General features: G+C 34.7%; 2 protein-coding genes and 1 long non-coding RNA gene across 5 annotated transcripts in view; all 3 read right to left on the bottom strand.

Moving 5' to 3' along the window:
• The window catches only part of LOC127978661 (FH1/FH2 domain-containing protein 3-like), a 46445-nt gene extending 41855 nt beyond the window's left edge, over positions 1-4590 (bottom strand). For all 3 annotated transcript variants that reach the window (XM_052583468.1, XM_052583470.1, XM_052583471.1), the window contains exon 1: positions 4199-4590. In XM_052583468.1, coding sequence (XP_052439428.1) covers positions 4199-4363 — 165 coding nt within the window. In that variant the 5' untranslated portion in view covers positions 4364-4590. The remainder of the gene's footprint in view (positions 1-4198) is intronic.
• The window catches only part of LOC127978687 (glutathione S-transferase A), a 209307-nt gene that overhangs the window by 51542 nt on the left and 130281 nt on the right, over positions 1-27484 (bottom strand). The gene's annotated exons all lie outside the window — the stretch shown is intronic.
• Positions 24070-25824, bottom strand: LOC127978715 (uncharacterized). Its single transcript, XR_008158621.1, has 3 exons — positions 25753-25824; positions 25219-25385; positions 24070-24442 (listed from the first exon to the last, which is right to left on the bottom strand). It is a non-coding gene; the product is annotated as an uncharacterized LOC127978715 (long non-coding RNA).

The raw sequence follows: 27484 nt of genomic DNA, 5'->3' as shown, positions 1-27484 counted from the left end.
ACACACACTTACTCAATCTTACACACACCCACACTCACACACACTCACTCTCACACACACACACACACACACACTCAATCTTACAAACACACACTCACTCTCACAATCACTCTCACACTCACTCACTCTCACACACTCACTCACACTCACACACGCTCACACTCACACACTCTCACACACACACACTCACTCACTCACTCACTCACTCACACTCACTCACACACTCTCACACTCACTCACACTCACTCACTCACTCACTCACTCACACTCACTCACACACACTCTCTCTCACACACTCTCTCTCACACACTCTCTCTCACACACACACTCTCACACACACACACACACACTCACACACACACACTCACTCACTCACTCACTCACACTCACTCTCACACACTCTCTCTCACACACTCTTTCTCACACACACACTCTCACACACACACTCTCACACACACTCACACACACACACTCACTCACTCACTCACACTCACTCACTCACTCACTCACACTCACTCTCACACACTCTCTCTCACACACACACTCTCACACACACACACACTCACTCACTCACTCACACTCACTCACTCACTCACTCTCACACTCACTCACTCACACTCACTCACACACACTCTCTCTCACACTCACACACTCTCACTCACATAACTAAATGTGTTTCTGGACTGATGCATACAGATTCACAAAGACTAAACCAAATACATATTAACTACACCTTTACATTTCCTAAAAATGTGCGCAAATTAGTGGGTATCTGTGAGATGTTTTCCTGTTGTTGTTTTTCACCTGTTACAAACTAATGTTTACCATTTAATTTAATTAAATAAGTTTATTGTTTTATGTTAAAACTGTGTAATCAAAATGGGTGGAATTTTTATAAGCAATTCAAATACATACATTTTTAATTTAAGACTCACTATTTTAATAAATAAATAATGTTGATAATTTTCATTTAGCTATTAATTGTTATTAATAGATTGAAACAAATTGAATTTATTGGTGATAAATACGACTAAAATTTGACTCTGCTGGATTGGTAAAAATATTATTTGCACTTTACCCAGTACACCATTCCCAATCCTCATGATGTTAATGTTTATAATATCCTAATATCTTCACACCTTATGGTTGCATAACTGTGTGATAATATAGTTCACATATATTCCAGTGCACGAAAGACACTAAACAGACAGAAATATTCATAATGTGATATTACTGGAGTCCTGTAATAATAGAGAGAAAAGACACAAAGCTGAACTCTGGTCAAACATCTCCTGCACTGACTGCAGCGTCTGTCTGACATTCTCCAGTTATAAATAGATCCGGCTGAATCTCATCCAGTGTAAGTGGTAGTTAGTGAAGGCTGAACTCTTATGAGCCGCTCTCAGACTGTCCTTTACTGCGGCGTGCAAAACACTTAACCCCAATTTAACCCTAACTAACAGCAACTTAATTCAATTCAGGTTTAATTTTATAGCGCTTTTCATGATACAAATTGTTGAAAGCAGCTTATAGGAATTAAGTTTCTACAATATATTTAGTAGTACAGTAGCTTGTCAGTGGTGATAAACACTATTAACAGCAATTATTAAAACAATTTAACCCTAACTTAACCCCAACTTTACGTTAACATAGCCACAACTTAATAATAACTTAACCCCAATTTAATGATAACATGATATATTGACAAACTCTAACTTAACCTTACCATAACTCCAACTTAACTGCAACTTAAGCCAAACTCAATGCCAACTTAACCCTAACATAACCACAACTGAGACCCAACTGAACTCTAACTTAACTCTATCCAACCTAATATTAACATAGCCACAACTTAACTCAAACTTAAGCCACAACTAACCACAAATTAATTGTAATAAATGTAACTTAACCCTAAATGAACAGAAACCTAACAGAACCGTTAACATAAAGTTAAAACCAACAATATAAAAATAAAAACTCATTCAGATTAATAAAACTACAGTATTATCTAAATGATAAAAAAACAACACTGAGCCACAATCTATTTTTATTGCTATTAACCTCATGAATATGTATTTATTCATAAAATAATTCTTATTTATATATTGAAAATACACATATTTCAGCCTAAAATGTAGTTGTTTTAATTGCATATAAATTTCCATCCTTCTGGAAACCTACACAGTTTTAACATTAATAAACTTAACGTGATGCATATTTGTCATGCATATACACAACAAAATCATGGCATAGTTTATTATTAAATATATGCATCTCTTTGATTGTATTTTGGCTAATCATATTTTCAAAATGCATTTATTAAAATGGTTCGATTCCCAGAAAATGCATGATGATACTGTAAGTGTGCACATAGTGCAATGTAAGTCACTTTGGATGAGAGTGTCTGCCACATACAATAAACATTAATATACTCATAATATGCATTAATATTTACACAGACTGAGTGTTGATACAGTGTTGAACAGACCATAATAAATAATGTTTTGATCTATTTCGGCCTCAAAGACAAACCTGACAGCTCAGCATTAAGAGGAAAACACAAGATCAGAGCGAGAAGAAACTGTCACACAGCGGCATTCTGGGAGCAGCACTGACCTCTGTTTAATTTTATAGATTCGACCCAAACAGACAATTACTGGCCATGACTTTCACTCAAATGACAGACTGACACAGAAAAACACAACGCCACATGCAAACAGACAGAAACCAGACAGAAAGCGCAGAATGGACAGAAAACAAACGGAAATAGATGTCAGTTTAACAAAACATCTCCATCAAACCAGCGAAGCTGAAATCACAGAACATGATCAGATAATCAAACACACTCTCAGTGTGTTAAAACGTGTGACTTTAACAGTATAATAACATCATATATGATTATTCTTGAACAATAACTTCTACAAACAATAGCATTATGCAGCTGACCTAGTTCGGTTGTGTTGTCTGATGTTTACATTTGTATAATGATGGATTTATACTTCTCCATTACTGAAGCAAAGAGGAGTTTGTGTCTTCATCAGGTTTGTAGTAATGCATCAGTGTCTCATCAATGGATCCTCTGCAGTGAATGGGTGCCGTCAGAGAAACTAACTGATCCTGATCTCTGACGGACTGAAAGTGAGCACATTTTCAGCTATTTTTCATTTTGGGCTGAACTGTTCCTTTAAGTACAAGAGTAATGCACACGTGTGTGGTGTGTAAAGTGAGATGAAGTGTGTGTGCTGTAAACCCTGTTTATGTGCCGTGTGTGTGTAACAGTAAATGTCCTTTAAGACCTAATAATCTGTCCCAGTTACTCCGTCTGTTTTAACCCTTCACCTCCACAAACACTCAACAGTCTGTGTCTGATCTGAAGACTTATTCCAGCACACTTAACACTATGATAAAAACAGTTTGTTCATTCACACTCTTAAAACCTATTCATATAAACATACTAAAATGGTTAACCCTATAATTTATGGATATGTTAATTTCTACGACTTTTAAATGATGAACATGATCAAAACTCACCGTCTACTCGTGTCTCCTGTCTCTGATTGATACAGTACCCAGTTAAAGCTCTATATATTTCTCCTCTAAACTATTCCACTTTAAAACAATCCGATTTTTCCACCTATTGTTTGTAAGTCAGACTGTACTGGGAAATATGGGTATATTTGTAGAAATAGACAACATTACATTGTATGGGTCAAAATTATACATTTCTCTTTTATGCCAAAAATCATTAGGATATTTAGTAAAGATTCATGTTCCATGAAGATGTTTTTTACCGTAAATATGTCAAAACTTAATGTTTGATTAGTAATATGCATTGCTAAGAACTTCATTTGAACAACTTTAAAGATGATTTTCCCAATATTGCACCCTCAGATTCCAGATTTTCCAAACCACACATTAATATAGAGATGATTTACTCCGTTTTCCGATGAAGTTTAAATCTCAGGCTGGTTTTGATGTTGTGTGTCGGTGTGAATGAATGAGACGCTTTAAAAACACCGACACACACTCGCTTACACTCACACTTTACATTTTAATGCATGCTATAGCCTACATAGATCACCAAATTAAATAATGATACTACAAATACTTAAAAGTTAAGCATTAAATCATCATGCATGCTTTAAATGATGATCTAGTGAACTCTGTGTGTGTGTGTGTGTGTTTGTGTGTGTGTGACCTTGTGAGGGGCCCCGAGGAGCCTGTGGACCCCCGCGATCTGCTCGATCAGAGGCAGCTCTTCTCTGAAGGTGTAGAGAGGAGCTCGGGTCGGCTCCGGGAAGCTCGTGCTGTTGAACGGATCGGTGTCGTCGAGAAACTGAACGCGGCACACAAACGAAGACATGATGCATCCATTCACGGATCACCGCCGTTTCCAAGCCCGTCCTGTCCCCGGTAACGACAACAACACCGTCCCTCTGCGGATCCGCGTCCGAGTCTCGCTGACAGATGCGCGGAAATGATCTGGAGATACAGAGCGATCAGAAGCAGCTCTGTCCGTTATCCCGAGCTGAGCGCGAGACTACAGTCCGTGTGTCACTAGCTGCTGAACTTGGAGAAGCTGCGGGGAAACCGGGCGCCCCCCGCGGATTAAGCGCTTTACCGGCAACGAGGAGAAACAGCGGCGTCTAGCGGCCAGAGAGAGAAACACACCGTTCTCCATCTGAGACTCACAACAGTCACAAGAGACTGTCTGGAAGATGAATAAATCAGCTCTCAGGGTTTGTTAGGAGGAAATATCTTCATGGAACATGATCTTGACTAAATATCTTCATGGAACATGATCTTTACTTAATATCCTGATGATTTTTGGCATAAAAGAGAAATGTGTAATTTTCACCCATACAATGTATTGTTGTCTGTTGCTATGATTTGCAAATGATTCGCAAACTCGTTCTGAAGTGGCGAACTAAATCAAATGATTCGTAAGTGCCAAACTAAATCAAATGATTTGTAAGAGCCGAACTAAATCAAATCATTCACAAACCCGCTCTGAAGAGCTGAACTAAATCAAATGATTCGCAAACTCACTCTGAAGTTCCGATTTTAACAAAATTATTCGCAAACCCGCTCTGAAATGCCGAACTAAATCAAATGATTCGCAAACTCACTCTGAAGTTTCGATTTTAATAAAATGATTCGCAAACCTGCTCTGAAGAGCCGAACTAAATCAAATGATTCGCAAACTCACTCTGAAGTTTCGATTTTAATAAAATGATTTGCAAACCTGCTCTGAAGAGCCGAACTAAATCAAATGATTCGCAAACTCACTCTGAAGTTCCGATTTTAATAAAATGATTCGCAAACCTGCTCTGAAGAGCCGAACTAAATCAAATGATTCGCAAACTCACTCTGAAGTTCCGATTTTAATAAAATGTTTCACAAACCCGTCCGAAGTGCCGATCTAAATCAAATGATTTGTAAACTCGCTCTGAAGAGCCGATCTTAATCAAATGATTCGCAAACCCGCTTTAAAGAGCCAATCTAAATCAAACGATTCGCAAACTCTCACTCCGAAGTTCCGATCTTAATCAAATGATTTGCAAACCTGCTCCGAACTTTGATCGGAGCTTCAGAGTTCGCAAAACATTTGATTCAGATCGGGACTCCGAAGCGCATTTCGCAAATAATTTTAACGGGGCTTTGGAGTTCGCAAAACATTTGATTCAGATCGGGGCTCGGAAGCGCATTTCGTATTGCAAGCCATTTTATCATTTAAAACGTTGTTTTGACTATCCATAAATATAATTTTGGATAGTCACAATTGTAATTCGGATAGTCATAATTATAATTTGACTAGTCACAATGACAATTAGAGATATCTGCAATTATAATTGCACTAGTAAGAAATCAGATTAGAGATATCTCTAAATACTTTATGACTTGTCAAAATTACATTTAAGATATCTGTAATTATTTTATAGATATCTTCAATAGATGCGTCATACATCCGCAAATGTAATTAGAGATATCTCTAATTCAATTTCGACTAGTCACAATTATAGTTTAAGATATCTGAATTGCAATTGCTCCTAGTCGAAATGCTGTTGTGTGACGTCAGAATAAATTTACTCAGCTCCTCCCTGCCTACTCTGATAACCGCTAACAACATAATAAAAGTCTACTTTTGTTGTCATGGAGAGAAAGCTACTGGATGAAGTGCTTCATGTGTTATTAAATAAATCTGGATGTAGCCTTGTGTGGTAAAATGTCTCCTGCGTGCATGTGTTTTAATTGAATCATGATGCAAAATAGACCAAATGCAGTGTAATGTTCAGTAAAGGCAGAAAATCACAAACTGCTCATCTGAATTTATTTATTATATATTTAGACAATGAAAAACAATGTTTATTTATTTATTTATTTATTAAAGAAAGGTAGGCCTACCTTTAAAAAAAATAAATGAAGGCCTAATTTGCAGCTTTTATCTTACCATTCATTCTGAATTTTTCTCAGAATTGCGATATATAGACAATGCGAGATATACATTTTATAACAGTGAGATAAAAAGTTGCTATTTCCTATTTAATTTATGTTTTTATTAATTTCTTAATTTAGTGGTGGAAACGAGCTTCCATAAATAGCCCACAAGGTGGGAGAGTTGCATTGTATTATAGCAAGAGATCCATGATGATTATATTCTGCTGTGTTCAGTGATGAGCACCAATGTATTCTTTTAGGCAGGGGCTATTTGCTTAGGCATAAATAGCATATTTTCTTAGCAATAGATATAGCAATGGATTATATTTACACTGTGTTAAAATAGCTAGATTTGATGCTATTTATACTACTTATTTGAAATAGTGGCAATTATCTGCACCTCAGTATTGTAGTACATTATAAAACAGTACGCAATAATAACTTTTTAATTTGAATTTTAATTCAAATATTTAAATGGATGCCACCTTACTGGGACAATTAAAGTCCTCCCTACACCTACCCTAACCCTACCCAATATTTATTTTCAACTTTTTAATTATTTCCTTAATTTTTATAGGAAATAAATGCCTTTCTGATACGATATGAGATTTGAAAAAGGAGAAAAAATGTTTGGGAAAAGGCGGACGCGAACTCGGGTCGATTGTGTCAAAATGCACATTTGTTATCCACTAATCCACCACAATTGATACTGATATTTTGGTGGGTTATGGTAGCCTTGTACTTAGTGCAAATAGACACTCTGATTCTTTTAACATTATATCAAATGTTGCAACAGCTGACATGAGGCTTATGCATGTGCTCGTTTGTAAATAAAGGCTAACACAATTTTATCCACAGCACACACGTTTCAACATTACGATAAAAAAAAAAAAGCCTATTTCGTCTAACCTACCACTTTTACACAGTTACATCCAGTTACATTTTTATTTCCATACTTTTGAATTACATCTGTATAAAACAGTTTAAAATCACCCAAAGATGCGGGACCATTATTATACAACTCTTTTACTCGCTTATGACAACAGTTTCCAAGCTAGGATTGGTTAAATAAAATGTTCAAGGTGGGGCTCAATAAAGGTGTATTTGCATGCACATTGTAGATATCTACAATCTTATTTTGACTAGTTAAATTGTTAATTCCAGATATCTACATTGCAATTACGCCTAGTCACAAAGCTAAATGCAGATATCTCTAAATATACTTCTTCCTAGTCAAAAATCTGATTGGGATATCCATAACTAAATTCCATATATCTTTAAATGGGTTTTGAATAGTCATAATTCCAATTCAAGATATCTTTAAATATGATTTGCCTAGTCAAAATTCCACCTATAAAATTCCATCTACAAATATGATTTGACTAATCATAAATTAATTGAGGATATCTACAAATGTATTTTGGATATCTTTTAAAATTTGTAATTAAAGATATCTTAAATTGTATTTTGACTAGTCAAATCATATTTAAAGATATCTTGAATTAATTGGGATTACGTCTAGTTAAAACTCATTTGAAGATATCTCTAATTGAATTATCACTAGTCAAACTGTATTTTGAGATATCTCTAATTGGAATTTTGACTAGGCAAAACATATTTAAAGATATCTTGAATTGGAATTATGACTAGTCAAAACTCAATTGAAGATATCTGAAAATATTTTTCAATGGAAGTCAATGGACGATTATGACTAGTCATAATCACATTGTAGATATCTTAATTCCAATTATGACGAGTCATAATTACAATATAGATATCTGGAATTACAATTGTGACTATCCAAAATTATATTTATGGATGGTCAAAGCCAAGTTTAAAATGCTAAAATGGCTTGCCATACCAACTGCCTCTAACCACATGTGGAGAGCTGTCGTTCCAAAGACACAGGTTTGCAATGCAGTTTGCGAATGTTCGTTTGAACTATGGTTTCGGGAAACACTGAATCGTTGAACTACGTTGGTAACTACGGAACTTGCGACCATAGCTGGCCAAAGATGCTTTTGGGAAACGCACCCCAGATCGGGACTGAAGCGCGTTTCGCGAATCATTTGAGATCGGGGCTTCGGAGTTCGCAAAACAATTGATTCAGATCGGGACTCCGAATCACCTTTCGGGAATCATTTGATCGGGGCTTCGGAGCGAGTTCGCAAAACAATTGATTCAGATCGGGACTCCCTAGCGCCGAATCATTTGATCGGGGCTTCGGAGTTGGCAAAACATTTGATTCAGATCGGGACTCTGAAGCCCGTTTAGCGAATAATTTGATTGGAGCTTTGGAGTTCGCAAAACATTTTGATTCAGATCGGGACTCCTAAGCGCGTTTCGCAAATCATTTGATCGGGGCTTCGGAGTTCGCAAAACATTTGATTCAGATTGGGACTCCAAAGAGCGTTTCGCGAATCATTTGACCAGGGCTTTGGAGTGAGTTTGCAAAACATTTGAATAAATTTGAAATGTATTAAATAATAATAATAATAATAAATTCATAATAAATTCATAAAAAACAACACAACAAAAAGAGCAACAAAAAGTTTACAAGGGAGAATAAACAAAATGCATGCAAAATGAAGGCAGATATTGTCTGATATGTTAAGAAATAATATAAAATAAAAATGCTAAAAAAATGTGCCAAAATATTTGACTCAAAAAGTGCAGATGATTCGAGCTGTTCGTGACTGTGAGAGTAACAGCAGCAGCAGAGATTATTAACTGTAAATGAAAACATTTAAAACTCTGATTGCTCGATTTTAAAAAATAAATAAAAATGTAGCAAAACATTACATTCAGATGATATGTAGAACCCTCTGTGATTATCAGTGTCAGACTGTGTGTGTTTTGTCCGGGGCTCATGGGACAGGCGTACTATTTAAAAATAAATTAAGATAAATGAGAAACGGTTTGATTTTCCTTTTGTTTATGAAACGGAAAATGAAAATTTAGCTGGATTTTTCATATTTTTGTATGTGGGTAAAAAATGAGATTATGCTTTAATATTTTTTTGAATGTGTGGGCGGCGCTGAAACGCCCCTTCCATCCCTTTTGTACTGCACCGACAACCGTCAACCGCGAGCTCAGTTCATTTTCACCAGGAGAGAAGCGGCAAACCCATAGACAGTAAAAGAAAAACCTGCTCTAAAGAGCTGATCTAATTCAAATGATTCGCAAACTGGTTCCTAAGTTCCTAAGTCCTTGTCTTGAATCAACAAACAGAACTAACAATTATTGCTAAATGTGTGACTGAATCATATAATAACTTAATTAATAATATTGATAGTTCATCGTCTAGCTGACTATGTCTTGTATTATTATTTTTTTTTTTTTCTAAAATCCTGTCAAATGTGCACAAACTACTAGCTACTACTAAATATTGTAGAAACATAATTTTCTGTAAAGTTGCTTTGTAACGATTTATTTTGTAAAAAGCGCTATACAAATAAACTTGAATTGAATTGAATTGAATAAGTGCGGATCTTAATCAAATGATTCACAAACTCGCTCCGAAGAGCCGATCTAAATCAAATGACTGGCAACAGATATACCCCAGAGCCTTCAGACATTTACCACTGTAGCCAGGAGAGAACACAGGGTGACATGAAATATAGTTGCAATTGTGTTAAGTCTCTTAATATATATAAAATATATCAAAGATATTTGAGGTAAAATAAATAAATAAATACAAAGAATAAAAAATGTGATTAATAAATAAAACTTTACTTCACCAATTGATTGACTACATTAAGAATCGCAAACTCTTTTTTTGCATGATATTAAATGTTGGTTGAATATGCAAAATATGCATTATCCTACTAAATATGCACAAATCCAAAACAGAAACTTGAATTTTGGATAAAGTCATCCATCCATATATATATATTTTTGGGAAAAAATAAATTGTAAAAATGCTAAATATATGTTGTAAACAGTGAAGTATACCTTTGAAATTAAAAATATATAATTTTGTTTCAACTTACCAAAATATATTTAAAAATGTAATTCATTATTTAATAATATTTGAGTGTTTTATTTGCTCACATTTGTTGTAGAAAAAGAATTAAGATTTTCTTCAAATCTGAGGTGTTTCATACATTTTCTTGCATCAAAATGTAAGGAGGGCAAAATTGATTTTGAATGTTTTTCAAAAAAAAAAAAAAAAAAAAAAAAAAAAAAATATATATATATATATATATATATATATATATATATATATATATATATATATATATATATATATATATATATATATATAATAAATATATTGGTAGCCAGAATATATTGGTAGAAAAAGTTAATATATATATATTTTTTTTTTTTTGTCTTTTTTTAGCAAATATATATTCTGGACAATTTCTATATATTTTTAAAACATTTTAAAATATTTAATATATTGTATGTTTAATGATATCTCCAAATTCATTCTCGTATCTGTTACTAGTTTGTGTGAATCATCATCTCCACAACAAAACATGGATTTATCATCAGTGCATTTGATGTCCTTTATTCGATTTAAATGTTTTAAAGAAAAGTCTTTTGAATCAGTTCACAGCTTGCTGCATGTCATGTGACCATTAATCTATATCAGAGAAATTCAGTTATTCTGAAATGTCAAATTATTGTAATATTAACTTGAATTAATCAGCACCATAACTTAATTTACAGACCTAAAATACATTTAAAAAATGCGTAGCTTTTAATGTCAGATAAATGCACTACTTACTGTTCACATGAGGCTAAAATAAACTTCTGATCAGCCGAATTGTGGGATACACACAGCAGAGAGCAGCAGAGCGTCACGATTGGACTGAAACTGATCAATAATGATGATCTTGTGCCCTCTCTTTCCCCAGAATGACTGGTTTTGGGATTATTTTCCTGTATTGATGGTCTCTCTACAGTCATAATTCATTATACCTTCTTTTATTTACATTGCTCTGATCGTTCACTGTAGGTCCCGCCTTCTCACGCCACGATTGGTGGATTATTACAGCGCCTGCATGCTATTGGCCAAAAGAGTTTTCAGTCATTGCATTCAGCAAATATAGAAAAACAATAGGATTTTATGAATCTAAAATAGTTTCAGACAAAGGAGGGCACATACAGGCTGAGATCAGCATCAGATGATCAGACTCGATGTCTCTGTGTCTCTGAATCTGTCTCATGTGAGGACAGGAAGTGATCTATGCTCTTGATCAGGCTGCTATCAGTCTCTCTCTATCATTAATGAGCTGCAGAGGAAACAAACACATCAATAATGTTCTAAACATGACCTGAAGTATTCAGTTCAAGTACACTGCAAATAAATCAATACATATAGAAGATATAAAAATTGAAAAAGGGTTGCTGTTTTTGGTCTCTTGTGAGGAAAGCCACACAAAGACATTTCAGTCAGATTTAATCAGGGATCTGAACCGGTTCAAGTAATGAAAACGAAAACCGGAAACGAACCATATTTTGACAGGGCCGGATTAAGACCAAATTGGGCCCGATGACGCAGCGCAAAAAGGGCCTATTTTTTCTAGGCGTTGGTGCATGTGCATACTACACTCAAGTAGAGACCTGGGAGTACCGCGGGACCCAGCGCAACCGAGTGCGTCGCGGGACAATATTTGATTGGTGAATGCGGACGCGGGCGGCAAGATATTATTGTGTCCGGGTTGCGGGAAAAAAAGTTATTTGCGGGACTCCTGCAAAGTGGAAATATCTAGCAAAATAAAATTACAAAAAAAAAGATAAACCTTTATTTATAATAGACTAAAATAAAATAGACTTTGCGGAATGGGAGGATGCTGATGGAACCATGGACAGCGACGTGTAATTCCATTCCGAAATAGCGAGAGATCCAGTGGTGGAAAAGGCGATATCAAGAGTTTCTGAGATGAAGCAAAGTAACACGCCATGTAGGCTACTTTACATTCCAGCTCCCAGCGCACCGTTGGAGAGGGCTTTCAGTAATCGCGGTCGCATAAGTGCGCAGAGACGGATTAATCTGAAGCCCTCATCAATGAAGAACATGCTATTCCTGCACGGACTACATTATAGTCGTAGTCTATATTTTTTTATTCCGTTTATTTTTAATTATTTATTTATTTTGCTAAATATTTACAATTGGTGTATTTTGTTATTGAGGGAAAAAAAATAGTTTAATGTTTGAAGGAAAGAAGGCATTCTTAAGCAGTATAGGCTAACTTTCCTTTGAACATGAAATAACTCCATGTTTAGTATTATTATATAATTCATTAGGCTATACTATAGCCTATACTATATATACTACAGGCTATATTTTTTTATTTTCATTTCTTACTTTTTTACTGTATTTCTATGTTCTATGTTCCATGTTCGTTCCTTTCATCCATTTAGTTAAACGCAAATAAAACGAAACATTTGTTTATTTTTTAAATTTATATTCAACAGGGGAGCAACTTAAAAAAATAACAGAGTAGCAGGCAGAATATGCAATGAATAAAAAAAAAAAAAAAAAAAAAAACTTATACTTTACCTGCGGGATTTTGCAGGCGGTAGCAGGACGAAACTTGATCGTTTGCGCGCTGGAGCGGGAGAAAATAATATATATATCCATCCCGCGCAGGTCTCTACACTCAAGCGCCAGCATGCTTAGCCTTTTCCTGCCCAACTGAGGACCGCAGCTCTCCTTTGTTACTGCCAACTTTGAGAAGCTCCGCTCGCCAGAGTCACAGGACACCATCATGCACAGATAGATGCGCTAACCAATTTCGACATATAACGTCTGAGAAAGATTTAACGATGACAAAAGCTCGTACAAGCTCTGCTGATTCGTTCACAGTCACCAGTTTCTGAGTGCAGCAAACTCAGACCAGCTGATTTTGACCGATTAATAATCAGTTAAACGGTTTAAAAAGTCATATATATATATACATATACAGCCTAGATAGAGAGAGAAACTTGTATATAAGTTTTTTAGAGAAAAAAAAATTCATTCAGAAATAGACAATGCAGACATAAAATGTTTACAAACATTTGGCTTTTTTTTTTATAATCATTTGTTGTTCAAATACATCGCGAATACGGAAACTTTGGATCAATTGAGAAACCCAAAGTTGGTTTCAGTTTCGTTTTAGTCTAAATTAATTAGTTTTGGTTTGTCGTTAATATTGCTATAGCTTCTTATTTGTAATTCTTGTTCTTTTCTAAATAGTGTCAATTGAAATTTTTTGTTGTGGAGTGAGGGGAACTAAAATAGCATAGCAGAGCTTCACAAATTTCCCAGAAGCTCAACATTTCATTTGCTATTAACCTCAAAATAATTATTGAATCAAATTTGGAGTCCGACTGTCTGACGCATATACAGCGTTACTTATTATACATTTACTATTATTCTATATTCTTTATATTAAATAACATTTTAGCATCCAGATACTTTGGGAACACGGAAACATTTGGGTTCGTGCTGAATGAGAGAGGTAGGCCTCAGCTTCAGTTTACATAATTTGTTTTTGGATTGAGGTTTTTATAGCCTAAACTTTAAAGGATTTGATTTGAAGAGAAACTAATAACTGTAAATTAAACCAACATTATTCTAAATAATTGAACAGTATTTAGAAAATATAATTAAAAGATATAAAATCACAAGCCAAAACGAATGATCATTTTAGGCTAGAACGAAAGTGTACAGATTTTACTAAATAAAAACTGAGCAGTGTGTGTTTGTGTTTAAAGTTACTGTTTTTTATTATGATAATGAACGGACAAAGGTGATAAAAATGAATAGAAGGTGATAAAAATGAATATATATATATATATATATATATATATATATATATATATATATATATATATATAATTTTTTTTTCTTTGTCAGTTGTCCTATTTTCCGAGTAATTATTAATAGGCTAATAATAGGCCTATAATTGAATTTTTACGTAGCCTAATAATTAATTTATTCTTGAAATAAAATGTAATGCTTTAGAATTAAGATGGACATTTTAACGACGTCTGCCAATGACGTCTTTTTGATGTCTTTTCAACAAGTTATTGCTGGGTGGGAGTGATTCGGGAAACTTGCTTCAGAGTCCCGATCTGAATCAAATGTTTTGCAAACTCAGTCACTCCGAAGTGATCTCAAATGATTCGCGAAATGCGCTTCTGAGTCCCGATCTATCAAATGTTTTGCAAACTCACTCAGAAGTCCTGATCTCAAATGATTTGCGAAAGGCTCTTCGGAGTCCCGATCTAGTTTTTTTTTTTTTTTTTTTTAAAGAGTAGATTTAGAATAGTGAATGCTAAAGTTAGAGGGTCAAATAAATATATGATAAATAATAATAATAATAAACAATGTAAACATAGTTAGGCTATTTAAGTTCCCCTTGCTCCACAACAAATCCTTTAAATATAACAGTATTTACAAAATAAAATTAAAAGATATAAATTCACAAGCCAAAACGAATGATCATTTGAGGCTAGAATGAAACTGAAACTAAAGTTGGCTCTCTCATTGGACACAAAATCAAATTTTTCTGTAAATATTGTTTCCGTACTTCACTGGCTTCCAATATCCACATAAAAGAAAATGTTTTACATCAGGGCAGTAAAGTGATAACGCTTAACGGTACAGATTTTACTACATAAACACTGAGCAGTGTGTGTTTGTGTTTAAAGTTACTGTTTTTTTATTATGATAATGAACAGACAAAGGTGATAAAAATGAATAGATATATATTAAATATATATATATATTTTCGTTGTTGTTGTTATGGCCTATATCTGACGTATTATTAAATGTGTTTTGCTGTTACTTTTTTGTCAGTTGTCCTATTTTGAGAGTAATTATTAATAGGCTAATAATAGGCCTATAATGACATTTTTACGTAGCCTAATAATTAATTTATTCTTGAAATTAAATGTAAGGCTTTAGAATTAAGATGGACATTTTAACGACGTCTGCCAATGGCGTCTTTTTGATGTCTTTTCAAGGAGTTATTGCTGGGTGGGAGTGATTCCCGAAACAGAGTCCCGATCTGAATCAAATGTTTTGCAAACTCACTCCAAATTCCTGATCCCAAATAATTCGCGAAAGGCGCTTCGGAGTCCCGATCTGAATCAAATCTTTCGCAAACTCACTCCAAATTCCTGATCTCAAATGATTTGCGAAACGCACCTCGGAGTCCCTATCTAGTTTTTTATTTTTATTTTATTTTTTTATTTTTTAAAGAGTAAATTTAGAATAGTGAATGCTAAGGTTAGAGGCTCAAATAAATATATGATAAATAATAATAATAAACAATGTAAACATAGTTAGGCTATTTAAGTTCCCCTCGCTCCACAAGAAATCCTTTAAATTGAACAGTATTTAGAAAATATAATTAAAAGTTAAAAATTCACAAGCCAAAACGAATGATCATTTTAGGCTAGAACGAAACTGAAACTGAAGTTATGTCTCTCATTCGACACAAAATCAAATTTTTCTTTAAATATTGTTCCCGTACTTCACTGGCTTCCAATATCCACATAAAAGAAAATGTTTTACATCAGGGCAGTAAGGTGATAACGCATAAAGGTACAGATTTTACTACATAAAAACTGAGCAGTGTGTGTTTGTGTTTAAAGTTACTGTTTTTTTTATTATGATAATGAACAGACAAAGGTGATAAAAATAAATAGATATATATTAAATAGATACATCAATTTTTTTTTCTTTGTTGTTGTTATGGCCTATATCTGATGTATTATTAAATGTGTTTTGTTGTTACTTTTTTGTCAGTTGTCCTATTTTCCCAGTAATTATTAATAGGCTAATAATAGGCCTATAATTGACATTTTTACGTAGCCTAATAATTAATTTATTTTTGAAATAAAATGTAAGGCATTAGAATTAAGATGGACATTTTAACAACGTCTGCCAATGACGTCTTTTTGATGTCTTTTCAACAAGTTATTGCTGGGTGGGAGTGATTCGCCAAACTTGCTTCGGAGTCCCGATCTGAATCAAATGTTTTGCAAACTCACTCCAAATTCCTGATCCCAAATAATTCGCGAAAGGCGCTTCTGAGTCCCGATCTGAATCAAATATTTTGCAAACTCACTCCGAAGTGATCTCAAATGATTCGCGAAATGCGCTTCTGAGTCCCGATCTATCAAATGTTTTGCAAACTCACTCCGAAGTCCTGATCTCAAATAATTCGCGAAACGCGATTCGGAGTCCCGATCTGAATCAAATATTTTGCAAACTCACTCAGAAGTCCTGATCTCAAATGATTTGCGAAAGGCGCTTCGGAGTCCCGATCTAGTTTTTTTAAAGAGTAGATTTAGAATAGTGAATGCTAAAGTTAGAGGGTCAAATAAATATATGATAAATAATAATAATAATAAACAATGTAAACATAGTTAGGCTATTTAAGTTCCCCTTGCTCCACAACAAATCCTTTAAATTTAACAGTATTTAGAAAATATAATTAAAAGATATAAATTCACAAGCCAAAACGAATGATCATTTTAGGCTAGAACGAAACTCAAACTAAAGTTGGGTCTCTCATTTGACACAAAATCATTTTTTTCTGTAAATATTATTTACATACTTCACTGGCTTCCAATATCCACATAAAAGAAAATGTTTTACATCAGGGCAGTAACGTGATAACGCTTAACAGTACAGATTTTACACCCGATTCGAACGTTATCACTGGATTGAATGGGGCGTTATCAGCGGTTATCAACCCATAGGTATGGGCCAGGAGGGGCCTCCTGTGCCTGCCTACTAGTAGGCTCAGAAGGCCGTGATCATCCATCCACATGGTTGATCACCCACAATTATACAAGAGAAGACTCCAGATCCAATCCCAGAATTCCTGCTCACCGGTAATCGGAAGTTTACTGGACGAACGCGGCGATATTTCCTGCTTAATATTTTCAGGTAAGACTATTACAATTATAAAACTGAGCATTTAAACTGTAATGGAAAACAATACATACACTCGTATTGCGTGTCATGATTGTTGACATGAGATTACGTTATCGCTAACGTTAGGCCATATTACGTTATTAGCCTGTCGTTACGTTAACGTTGCATGCTTTATGTGAGCATTAACATTGCTTTATTTACGTCCAGGGGCGATTCTAAGATTTTCATTTTAGGGGGGCTCAGCCCCCAATAAGGGTATGATTAAAAAATTCTATTTGACTATTAGGGTAGGGTTGTATACTACTAACCTTATTGCAATCCACTATTCCATTGTATTCCCTGTATTTCATATATGGGAGTAGGAGTACTGACTGAGCCATATACAACACTGTAAAAAAAACTAATACAGTTTTTTAGATGTGACCAGTCACTGGAAAATTTTGAATTGGGAATGTAGATTTTTACAATAAAGACTTCCTGATTCAGTATTAGGACATTCATGTTCATCCTTTGATGATACCACTGCTTTTTCTTATGAAATGTACGTGGAAATTGGCAGAAAAATTAAAACAACATAAGGGTTCAATGACTGCAATGAATCTTGGGAACACAGTGGTATTGTGTGTGTGTGTGTGTGAGGCTGTCTGTTCTATTCTCACCTGACTGTTGCTCATTTGCAGACCTACTCCCGCACAACAAAAAAATGTTGTATATCCATCTACAATGAAAAATAAATTCTTATATTTTATTATTATTATTATTATTATTAATTTTTAGCTTTTTAGCCTTTATAATCAACAATACGGTTGGTTATACATCAAGTCAGCCCCTGGAAATTTATTTCATTTCAAATCATTTAACTAACCAGCTAATATTCATTAAGAATATAGACAAAACATGTATTAATGTAATTGTCTATTGGCAATATGTTTAATCTGTTCTATATTTATTTATATTCATTAAAAATAACACCATTATCAATTTGCCACTTCTATAAATCAATTACTTAAAAAAAAAAAAAAAAAAAAAAAATCACAGATCCCTTTACTCTTACTCTAATATATGTATCATGATACACTAATGATTAATTATTACTTAATACAAAATTATGTTTAATAATAGAAAACAAAATAACTCCACATGATGTTTCTCTCTCTGTGACATTTAGTGCTTTCAGACAATGATGTGTGTCTTTAATCATTTCTGTGAATGGCTGCATAATGTAATGCCGAAATACACAATAATATGTTTTGAATTTTGAAAAGTAAATTAAATTAAATCATGATCGTTTTCTAAAGTAGGTTTTCATGGGTGTTAATCGCTTCATTTTTGTTGGAAGAAAAAACATCTGTCACACTGTGATAAAGGCTGAAGGTGAACGCAGCGAAGACGTATTGGTATTGGATGCGAGAACACACACACCACACGCACACACGCACGCACACACACACGCGCACACGCACACACACACACACACCTTGTACTCTCTGATGTTCGCTCTGCTCGGCGCCCCTGTGGATTGAAAAACGCGCTGAATCCATGCAGACTCAGATAAGGGGAGGAGCCGGAACTTGATGCAGCTTGCCACCGTCTCAAATGAGTTTTTAAAGGGGACTGAAGCGATCACTAATTAATTAATCAAATAATTTTTTAGGGGGGCTGGGCGTAAGTTTAGGGCTGAAGCCCCCCTAAAAAGGGCCTAGCGACGCCCCTGTTTACGTCTGAAGCTAATGGGGGAATTTAGTTTCTAGTTAAACGCAAAGTTAAACTGTAAATATTTAAAAACTTTTTACACTCTTACAGGCTTATTGCATATTGTGTATGCTCGATAACGCCTCACTGAAGCCAGATCATAGGCTTAATGTAACCCATATTGACTTGAGAGAAATATTAAACACATTTTAAGGCTGTTTGGAAACCTTGGGATCTTGACTAGAGTGTAAAATAAAGTTCTGTGGGTTTGAACAAAGCTTGGCTGGATTTGATCCTATATCAGGAAGCTTTGGATCTGTCTTTCTATCTATATACCTTCTCAAAAATATAAAGGGAATACTTAACAACACAATATAACCCACAAGTGTTCCCTTTATTTTTTTGAGCAGTTTATCTATATAGCTAGCTAGGTGTGTATCTATCTATTTATATAATCTATCTTTAGATATAGATCTAGCTCGATGTCTATTTATCTATCTATCCATCCATCCATCCATCCATCTATCTTGCAATCTATATATCTAGTTATCTAGCTAGCTGGATCTATCTAACTATCGCACCAAATATCCCTCTTCTGACTGCATCCCATTTTCACTCGTGTTTCTGTCTTTTAGGCTGTGATAAGAAGTACGGTACGGGTTGCACTTTGCTTTATGTAATAATTGTCAAATATTTTGATTTCAGATATGGGAAAAGAACTTAAGATGAGCACACGTTTCAGGAACATTAAAATTAAGTTGGTGAGGAGGTCTATCGTGGGCCCTGCAAGTTTTCTTACCTCAGTCAAGGTCTTCCCCATCCCAGCTACAAACAGACCCACTCTTCAGACCCTTCTATTACATCTCAACTGGCTGAACCTGATGATGCGACACCAAGCTGTTCTGAGAGCGCATACAGTAAGGCAAAGAAGAGAGAGCTTCATGCCTGGGATGCAGTCAAGGATGAGATGCTTAAGGTGACGTTTGAATGTTCAGCACCGATCACTACCCAGTGTGCTGTCTGCCGAGAACATGCTGATTATAGGTGCATTGAGTGCAGCTCCACTGCAGTGTTCTGTGAGGTTTGCCTGAAGAGGATTCACAGAAATTCACTGCATCTTCCTGAAAAGTGGAATGTAATAACAATAGCATACCGTCTTACATTGCTATTGCTATACTTGCATACAGACAGCAAACTCACAGTAATGTCAACATATTCATTAGATACTTCAAATTGTTTTAGCACTATGCAGTATCAACTGTTAGTGTCACAAGTTTGTTGTTTTAAAAACATTAGAGCTATCCATCTTTCTTACAGAGTGTTTACTATGAGCCATCCACCCTGGGATTATTCTTATATTTACCTGAAGCCCATGGCACCCATGCTGTGTACACAAAGGACATGAAGGTCATTGTCAGCACAGGTTTGTCATTTTACCTGATACAAAATCTTAATGTATTTAATTTTATTGACAGGTTAAGGAATTCAATCCTATTACATGTGGAGTAATGATTTCCTTTAAGGAATTAATCAAATTTGTGAATACAATAAAAAAAAAAAAAAAAAAAAAAAAAAGTTGTTTGTTGATTCCAATAATTACAAACATTAAGTTAAATGTGACACACTCAAGTGATTTAGTCTATACTATATAAACTAAATGTATACTTTATATACTATCATGATAGGTAAAAATGTATAGCCTGAATCCACTGTAAGTCACCTTGTAAGTAGTAAGCTAAATGCATACATTTAATTTATACTGATATGATAGTCTCTATAGTACTTAGGTTGGTTATAATTCTAGCGTGGTTCTTGTTTGATTAAATTAATGGCATAGAATTCAAATCTGAATTAATATCAAACTAAGTTAATTTGTGTATTTAGTATTGTAATAGAATAGTAATAGTATAAATGTATAAACCTGGTGCGGGTACAAAACCATTGTTACTGTAAGTGTTTGTTTTCCAGGTGGATGGAGATATGATTGTCACATTGGATGCAAACTTTGGCCTTGTGAGGAATCAAAGCTCCAGTACAAGTGCGGTTGATCCATTACACGGAACCAGCATGTTTAGAGGAATACCTGCTATCACATCTTGACGGCTCAAAGCCTCAAGATGTTAATCATTGTTGCAGAATTTCATTCGAGTCCATGAAATATTAATTAAAATTGTGAAAAAGATCACTATTCCTCCCATAAATCTATGTTTTCCTTAAATCTTTATGACTGCAGTAAGCTGCATTCAAGGTATCCAACAGCTGGAAAGAAAATGACATCAAGCCACTGTGATGTTTCACCCACATGTACCAGACATTATAGACATATAATATAATATAATTATGAGATTAAAAAATAAACTGTCTATAATTGTTACTCTACAAGCACAGCAAAATATTTCTATAAAAAATATTGCACTACTGTTATTTTGCATAGAATACATTGTTCAACAATACTTTTGCACACTCATCCATCTGTATTACCACTGTTCTCACGTTCCTGCTGTTCATAATGTATATATAATCCTTCATTGCTCTGTTCATAATGTACATACAATCCCTACATTGCATTCATATTTATATTCTGTATATACTCCGATCAATATTGTATATAGCAACTCCACTGTACATTCTGTATATCATAGCTTTACTTACTCTGCACTTTTATGTATATAAAACACTATATTCTTGCACTTCTGGTTAGATTGCATTTCTTTAGCTCTGTACTTGTACTCTGAAAAATTACAATAAAGTTGAATCTAATCTAATCTAAAAAAAAATGTGATCCAAGCCTATGTAATTGAACACATTTTTTCTCTTCTTCAAATTGGCTGCTTTCATTTTATTTTCACTTTCTTCGTTCAGTGAATATATTACATTAAGTTTGTTCGTTGCCATGGCTGCTATCGCTGAAACCACGTGGCTTGCATAACGTAGTTCCGCCCAAAAGTATTTTATTCACAAGACAATTTTATTAAAATGATAAATTCAACATTTGTCCACGAAAAAACAACAACAAACAGATAACTCAACAGTACGTTATGTTAATATAAGTTTTGCACATTTCTCCTTCGATTCAGAGAAATACATTTTTGGTAGCAGGAGGTTACGGAAGTTCATTGTGTTGTGGATGGGGTTTGCGGGTTCTACGTTTCAGCTAAAAAGTCTTAAACAAACAAATATATTTATATTTTCTTAACGTAAATCATCTAGATGAGGTGTAATTAATAGATTGGTTGTACTAGATATTTGATATATTCAGTAGATATATCTTTTTACAACCCTAATTTCAACCCTAATTCAGTGATTTGTATCAAGCTGCATTGCGTAGCTTTAGGGAATTGTAGTTTTTAAAACATTCGTGTTTTTCTTAGATTTGGATATTGCAAATAGTGAGTTGAGAGTACAGTGTGGAGTTCAGGTGGATTGTTAACATATCTATGTAATCAGATTTTAAATGTCTAAATTTTAAATGGGTTCAAATTACTTTTAACCAGATTTGAAAATATCCCAAGCTGTTGAATATATTCACATCATAAATGAGGACAAGAGCTCTCTATAACAGTTAGCCCCATGTGTGTAGCCCTTTTTATTGCTTAATTATAAGCCTTAAAATATGCACCAAGGTGATGTTTCAAAGGTCAGTGTTTCAAAACAGGAGCCATGTAGAATCTTCATACTTACATATGTTACTCTCCAGGTCAAGACCCTTCTAACAATATATGTGGTTTAGCTCTACGACAAAGTTTAAATTTTCTCATTTCACATGCACAAGCCATCTCAGGTGTATATTCAGAGAGCTACATTTGAAGTCTCAATAGGCATAGCCTATATAAAAAGAAGCTATTTTCTTGTTTGTTTGTTTCTGACTTTGTAAACAGATTTATGGACCCACAACATGACAAATACCTTGTCCGCGCGCACACACACACACACACACAGAGAGAGAGAGAGACTCATTTTGCATTTGTTTGGTACACACATGGCTTATACATATATATATATATGCTTTCTAATTATGGTATGGTTCACCCAAAAATGAAAATTCTGTCATCTACTCACCCTCATGTCATTCCAAACCTCTATTAGTTGCTTTCTTATGTTGAACATAAAATAAGATAATTTGAAGATTGCTGGTAAAAGTTAAAGTTTTTACAAGGTTTCTGAGCAGAAGATGGTTAAATGTTTTCTCAGTCCACGTTACCAAAACTCATGTGTCATTTAAAAGCATGTTTGAAAGCATGTCAATTAATTTCTTTGCATTCATCTAGATGCAATGTAATTAATAGTTTGGCTATACTAGATATTTTATATGTTCAGTAAATATATAATTTTACAACCCTAATTTGCAAACCAGATAAACGAATCAGATTTTAAATTCATAATTAATTATATATAATAAATATAATTGTGACCGACAGCACTTTGAATTGAAATGTAGTCTACCCATGGCAGACAACTGCAAACAAAAGTGGAACACACCAGTCCTCCCTCACATAAACTGACAATAAACTTTATTTATCTGAATCCAAGGAGAAACAATTGGTATCCTTAACACAGATAAAATGATACCCTTCACATTTTCTCTTAAATGTTTATCATTAAAATAAAAGCGTAACAGTAATTGTGATGAAAATACTTCAGAGTGGAAGTAAGCAATGCCATAGAAACCATTTAAATTTAAAATAAAAAAATTGTAGTGTTCAGCTGTATACCAAAGTTTCTACAAGTACCAGTAACCATCTTTTCAATATATTTTTGTGCCAAGCATCTCCTAGTGACAGCAAAACTGTGAAAAAATGTAAAGTTATGTGAGGCATCTAATCATAACATGAAATCATACTCTGACCAGCTGTTGTGAATATTATGGTGAGGTCCTTGCTAAAACCCAGCCCTACTGAACCAATGATGAAACAGGTGTGTATATATATATATATATATATATATATATATATATATATATATGTAGACTCAATTCAGTACAATATAACTTTATTGGTCCCCACATAAGTCCTATATAAAGGAGAACACATTGATGGTGCCAACAAACAACAAAAATAAATAAAAATTGGGGTGAATGAAAATAACAAAAAGATCACAATTTTCTTCTTACGTGTGAAGTATGGTCATTACAATAAATTTGCAGCATATGTATGTATTGTGTGTGTGTGTTTGTTTGTATGGATGGGTTGGGGGCCGTCCATACAGTAAAAACAACCCAAACAAGTAACAAGATACATCTTCAGGGTGTTTGCATGGTGTCTTGACCCTGGCAGTGAACGCACTTGTTCTTTTTAAAGCCACATGCTGTGTGTGACCATGATTGGCACACTGTGCACTGAGACCATGAACGCCACTTCTTTCTTGCATTCTTCTTCTTATCATCAAAATGGACGCGGCAGACACAGCACAAATTGCCTCTATCTACCAAAGGAAAAACACAAACATTTTGAAAGTCAAGCCAGTTAATTTAAATCCTACTCATCACTATATGTAGTTTTATAACAAAGTTCGGGAGAAGCAGTCGCAGTTCATTAACCTGATTAACACAAGTGGAGACCAATCAGTAATCAACTCATGATAAGGCATAAATAACAGCAGAACCTACCTCTGTTCATTGACAGTTTTCAGCATCCCTCCTCCACCCCATCCTCCTCACCATAGATCCATCTACTCTTACCACAACCGGGGGGAGTACTCTGGGTTCGGGCCTCATCCCGAGCTCGGAGCCCTCCACCCGGACAGCACGCCAAATACGCATAACCTTACTGAATTAATATACGTAGATGTGAACTCGTGAAATTTAAAGCAACATATCAAAGGCAGCTTGTTCATTTTTAACTGTTGCCAAAGGAATATGTGGGATATTGCACATCAATTGATCTCAGATCTTGCTGATAATCAATCATAAGATAAAAGCAGGTTTTCCTGGGTTCCATTTCAGAAAGCGGATTTAGGAAAACTCTGGGTTTTTCGTTTCAGAAATGGATGTAAATCAAACCTGAGACAGAGGGATAACTAAATTTTAATTTTTGATAATGATAGTCTTTGACAGTTGAAAATTATGATAAAAACTAGAGATAAACTATCCAGTTGTCTAACACAATGTTCTGCACACACCACAATTGCTGTTGATCATCCTTCAATCTAATACTTTAAGAATACCACTAATGCCTGGCAAATGAATCCTGTTTCCAAACCTCTAACTTCAGCTTCTTTAAGTGCATTTTAATTCGGGCATCCCTCATCTCAGGGTTTAGGTCCTGTGCCTGCCCATGTGCCCTCAGTGCTGCTGCCTCTTGAATGTATTTTTGCTTTGCATCTTCCCCCAATGTGGCGCACCTGCCCTTAATATCATTCATTGTGCCTGAGGAAAAAATAGATGCACAGAAAACTTAACGCATTAGAGTCAGCATCTCCTTTTTTAAAGTAAATTCATACAAAGATAATCAGTACTTGGGTTGTGAAAACCATTTATCTGTAACAACTCTGTAAAAACAAGATAAGGTGTAAAGTAGATGCCCTGATGATTCTTTTCAATACACTCAGCATTCTTAAACTGATGAATGTAATTTGTGTGAGTGAAGTACTGTACTTCCCAAATACTATCATGAAAATCTGTTTCATGACTTTTCATGACCCTCATAAACCTTATGTCAACAAGGCCACCATGTATGAAAAGAAACAATTCAGTATAAAAAGAATAAAAACAGTCTTAAAATTTTGTTTCTCACCTTTGTTTTTGAATATGTCCCTATAAAAATGATTGTAAGGCGACAGCTCTCTAATTTGAACTTTGGCCTTTGATGGCCGGGGCTCAGACGAAGCATTAGTTTGAGATCTTTTGTAATTACCAATCCAGTTCTGAAAAAGTGTATTACACCAATTAAACTGAATGTTAACAAAACACATCATTTATACAAGCAGTGCAGCAGAATGATTTATTTATTTGACATGATGTTTGTTAGTGTGGCACAAAAGTAAACCTTATTTCTACGACACTGGTGTCCAAACCAGTAGCTGATGCAGCTCTTGGTATTAATTCTGAACCAACTCGTGTCATTCCATCCTTAAAACATGATTTCAGGGTTTCATTTTGATTCCCATTAATGGGAGTTCTCTCTTGTTGAATAACAACAAAGAAAGAAATAGATAGTCAGTAATAAATCAGTAATAAAAAGACAGTGTTGCAGATCATACCATTGTTCTCAGACACTCTTGCCTAATGCTTCTAGATCATCAACTGTTAAGGCTTACCTCTCTGCGCCATCTTCAACCTAAAACATAAACAGAGAGAAACTTGCACAAGAGTGAACAATAAATTCTAAACTGCCCAAAACCAAATTTTGGATAGTTCAACAAAGACATAGATCATGGAAGTAATAAAACAAACTTGCCACAGAAGTCCTGCAACCAGCTGGAAATGTATGCTGTAAAGGGAGACAAAAAAGTTAGGTAAAGAGACATTAATGTAACACAGGCAGGCAGACAGACAGCTAAACAGATAGACAGACCTTTGGGTTTTATTTTTCAAGTTCAAGTTCAAGATTAGATAGATAGATCGAGTGAGAGAGAAAGATCGAGACAGACAGATAGACAGACAGCTAGCAAAACATTTTTACATATATATATAGATAGATATATAGATAAATTATATAAATATATAAATAGCTGGCTAGCTAGTATAGAGAGAAAGAGAGAGAGACAGACAGATAGATAGATAGATAGATAGATAGATAGATAGATAGATAGATAGATAGATAGATAGATAGATCCAAACCCACAGAACTTTATTTTACACTCTAGTCAAGATCCCAAGGTTTCCAAACAGCCGTAAAATACGTCTTGTGTTTAATATTTCTCTCAAGTCAATATGGGTTACATTAAGCCTATGATCTGGCTTCAGTGAGGCGTTATCGAGCATACACAATATGCAATAAGCCTTTAAGAGTGTAAAAAGTTTTTAAATGTTTACAGTTTAACTTTGCGTTTAACTAGAAACTAAATTCCCCCATTAGCTTCAGACGTAAATAAAGCAACGTTAACGCTCACATAAAGCATGCAACGTTAACTTAAGGACAGGCTAATAACGTAATATGGCCTAATGTTAGCGATAACGTTTCGCTATATGGTTATCTCATGTCAACAATCATGACACGCAATACGAGTGTATGTATTGTTTTCCATTACAGTTTAAATGCTCAGTTTTATAATTGTAATAGTCTTACCTGAAAATATTAAGCAGGAAATATCGCCGCGTTCGTCCAGTAGACTTCCGATTACCGGTGAGCAGGAATTCTGGGATTGGATCTGGAGTCTTTTCCTGTATATTTGTGGGTGCTAGTAGGCGCAAGAGGCCCCTCCTGGCCCATACCTATGGACTGATAACCGCTGATAACGCCCCATTCAATCGAGTGACAACGTTCGAATCGGGTGCGATTTTACTACATAAACACTGAGCAGTGT

Source organism: Carassius gibelio, chromosome B19 (assembly GCF_023724105.1).
Source record: "Carassius gibelio isolate Cgi1373 ecotype wild population from Czech Republic chromosome B19, carGib1.2-hapl.c, whole genome shotgun sequence".
NCBI lineage: Eukaryota > Metazoa > Chordata > Actinopteri > Cypriniformes > Cyprinidae > Carassius > Carassius gibelio.
This window is presented reverse-complemented; position numbering and strand designations above follow the sequence as displayed.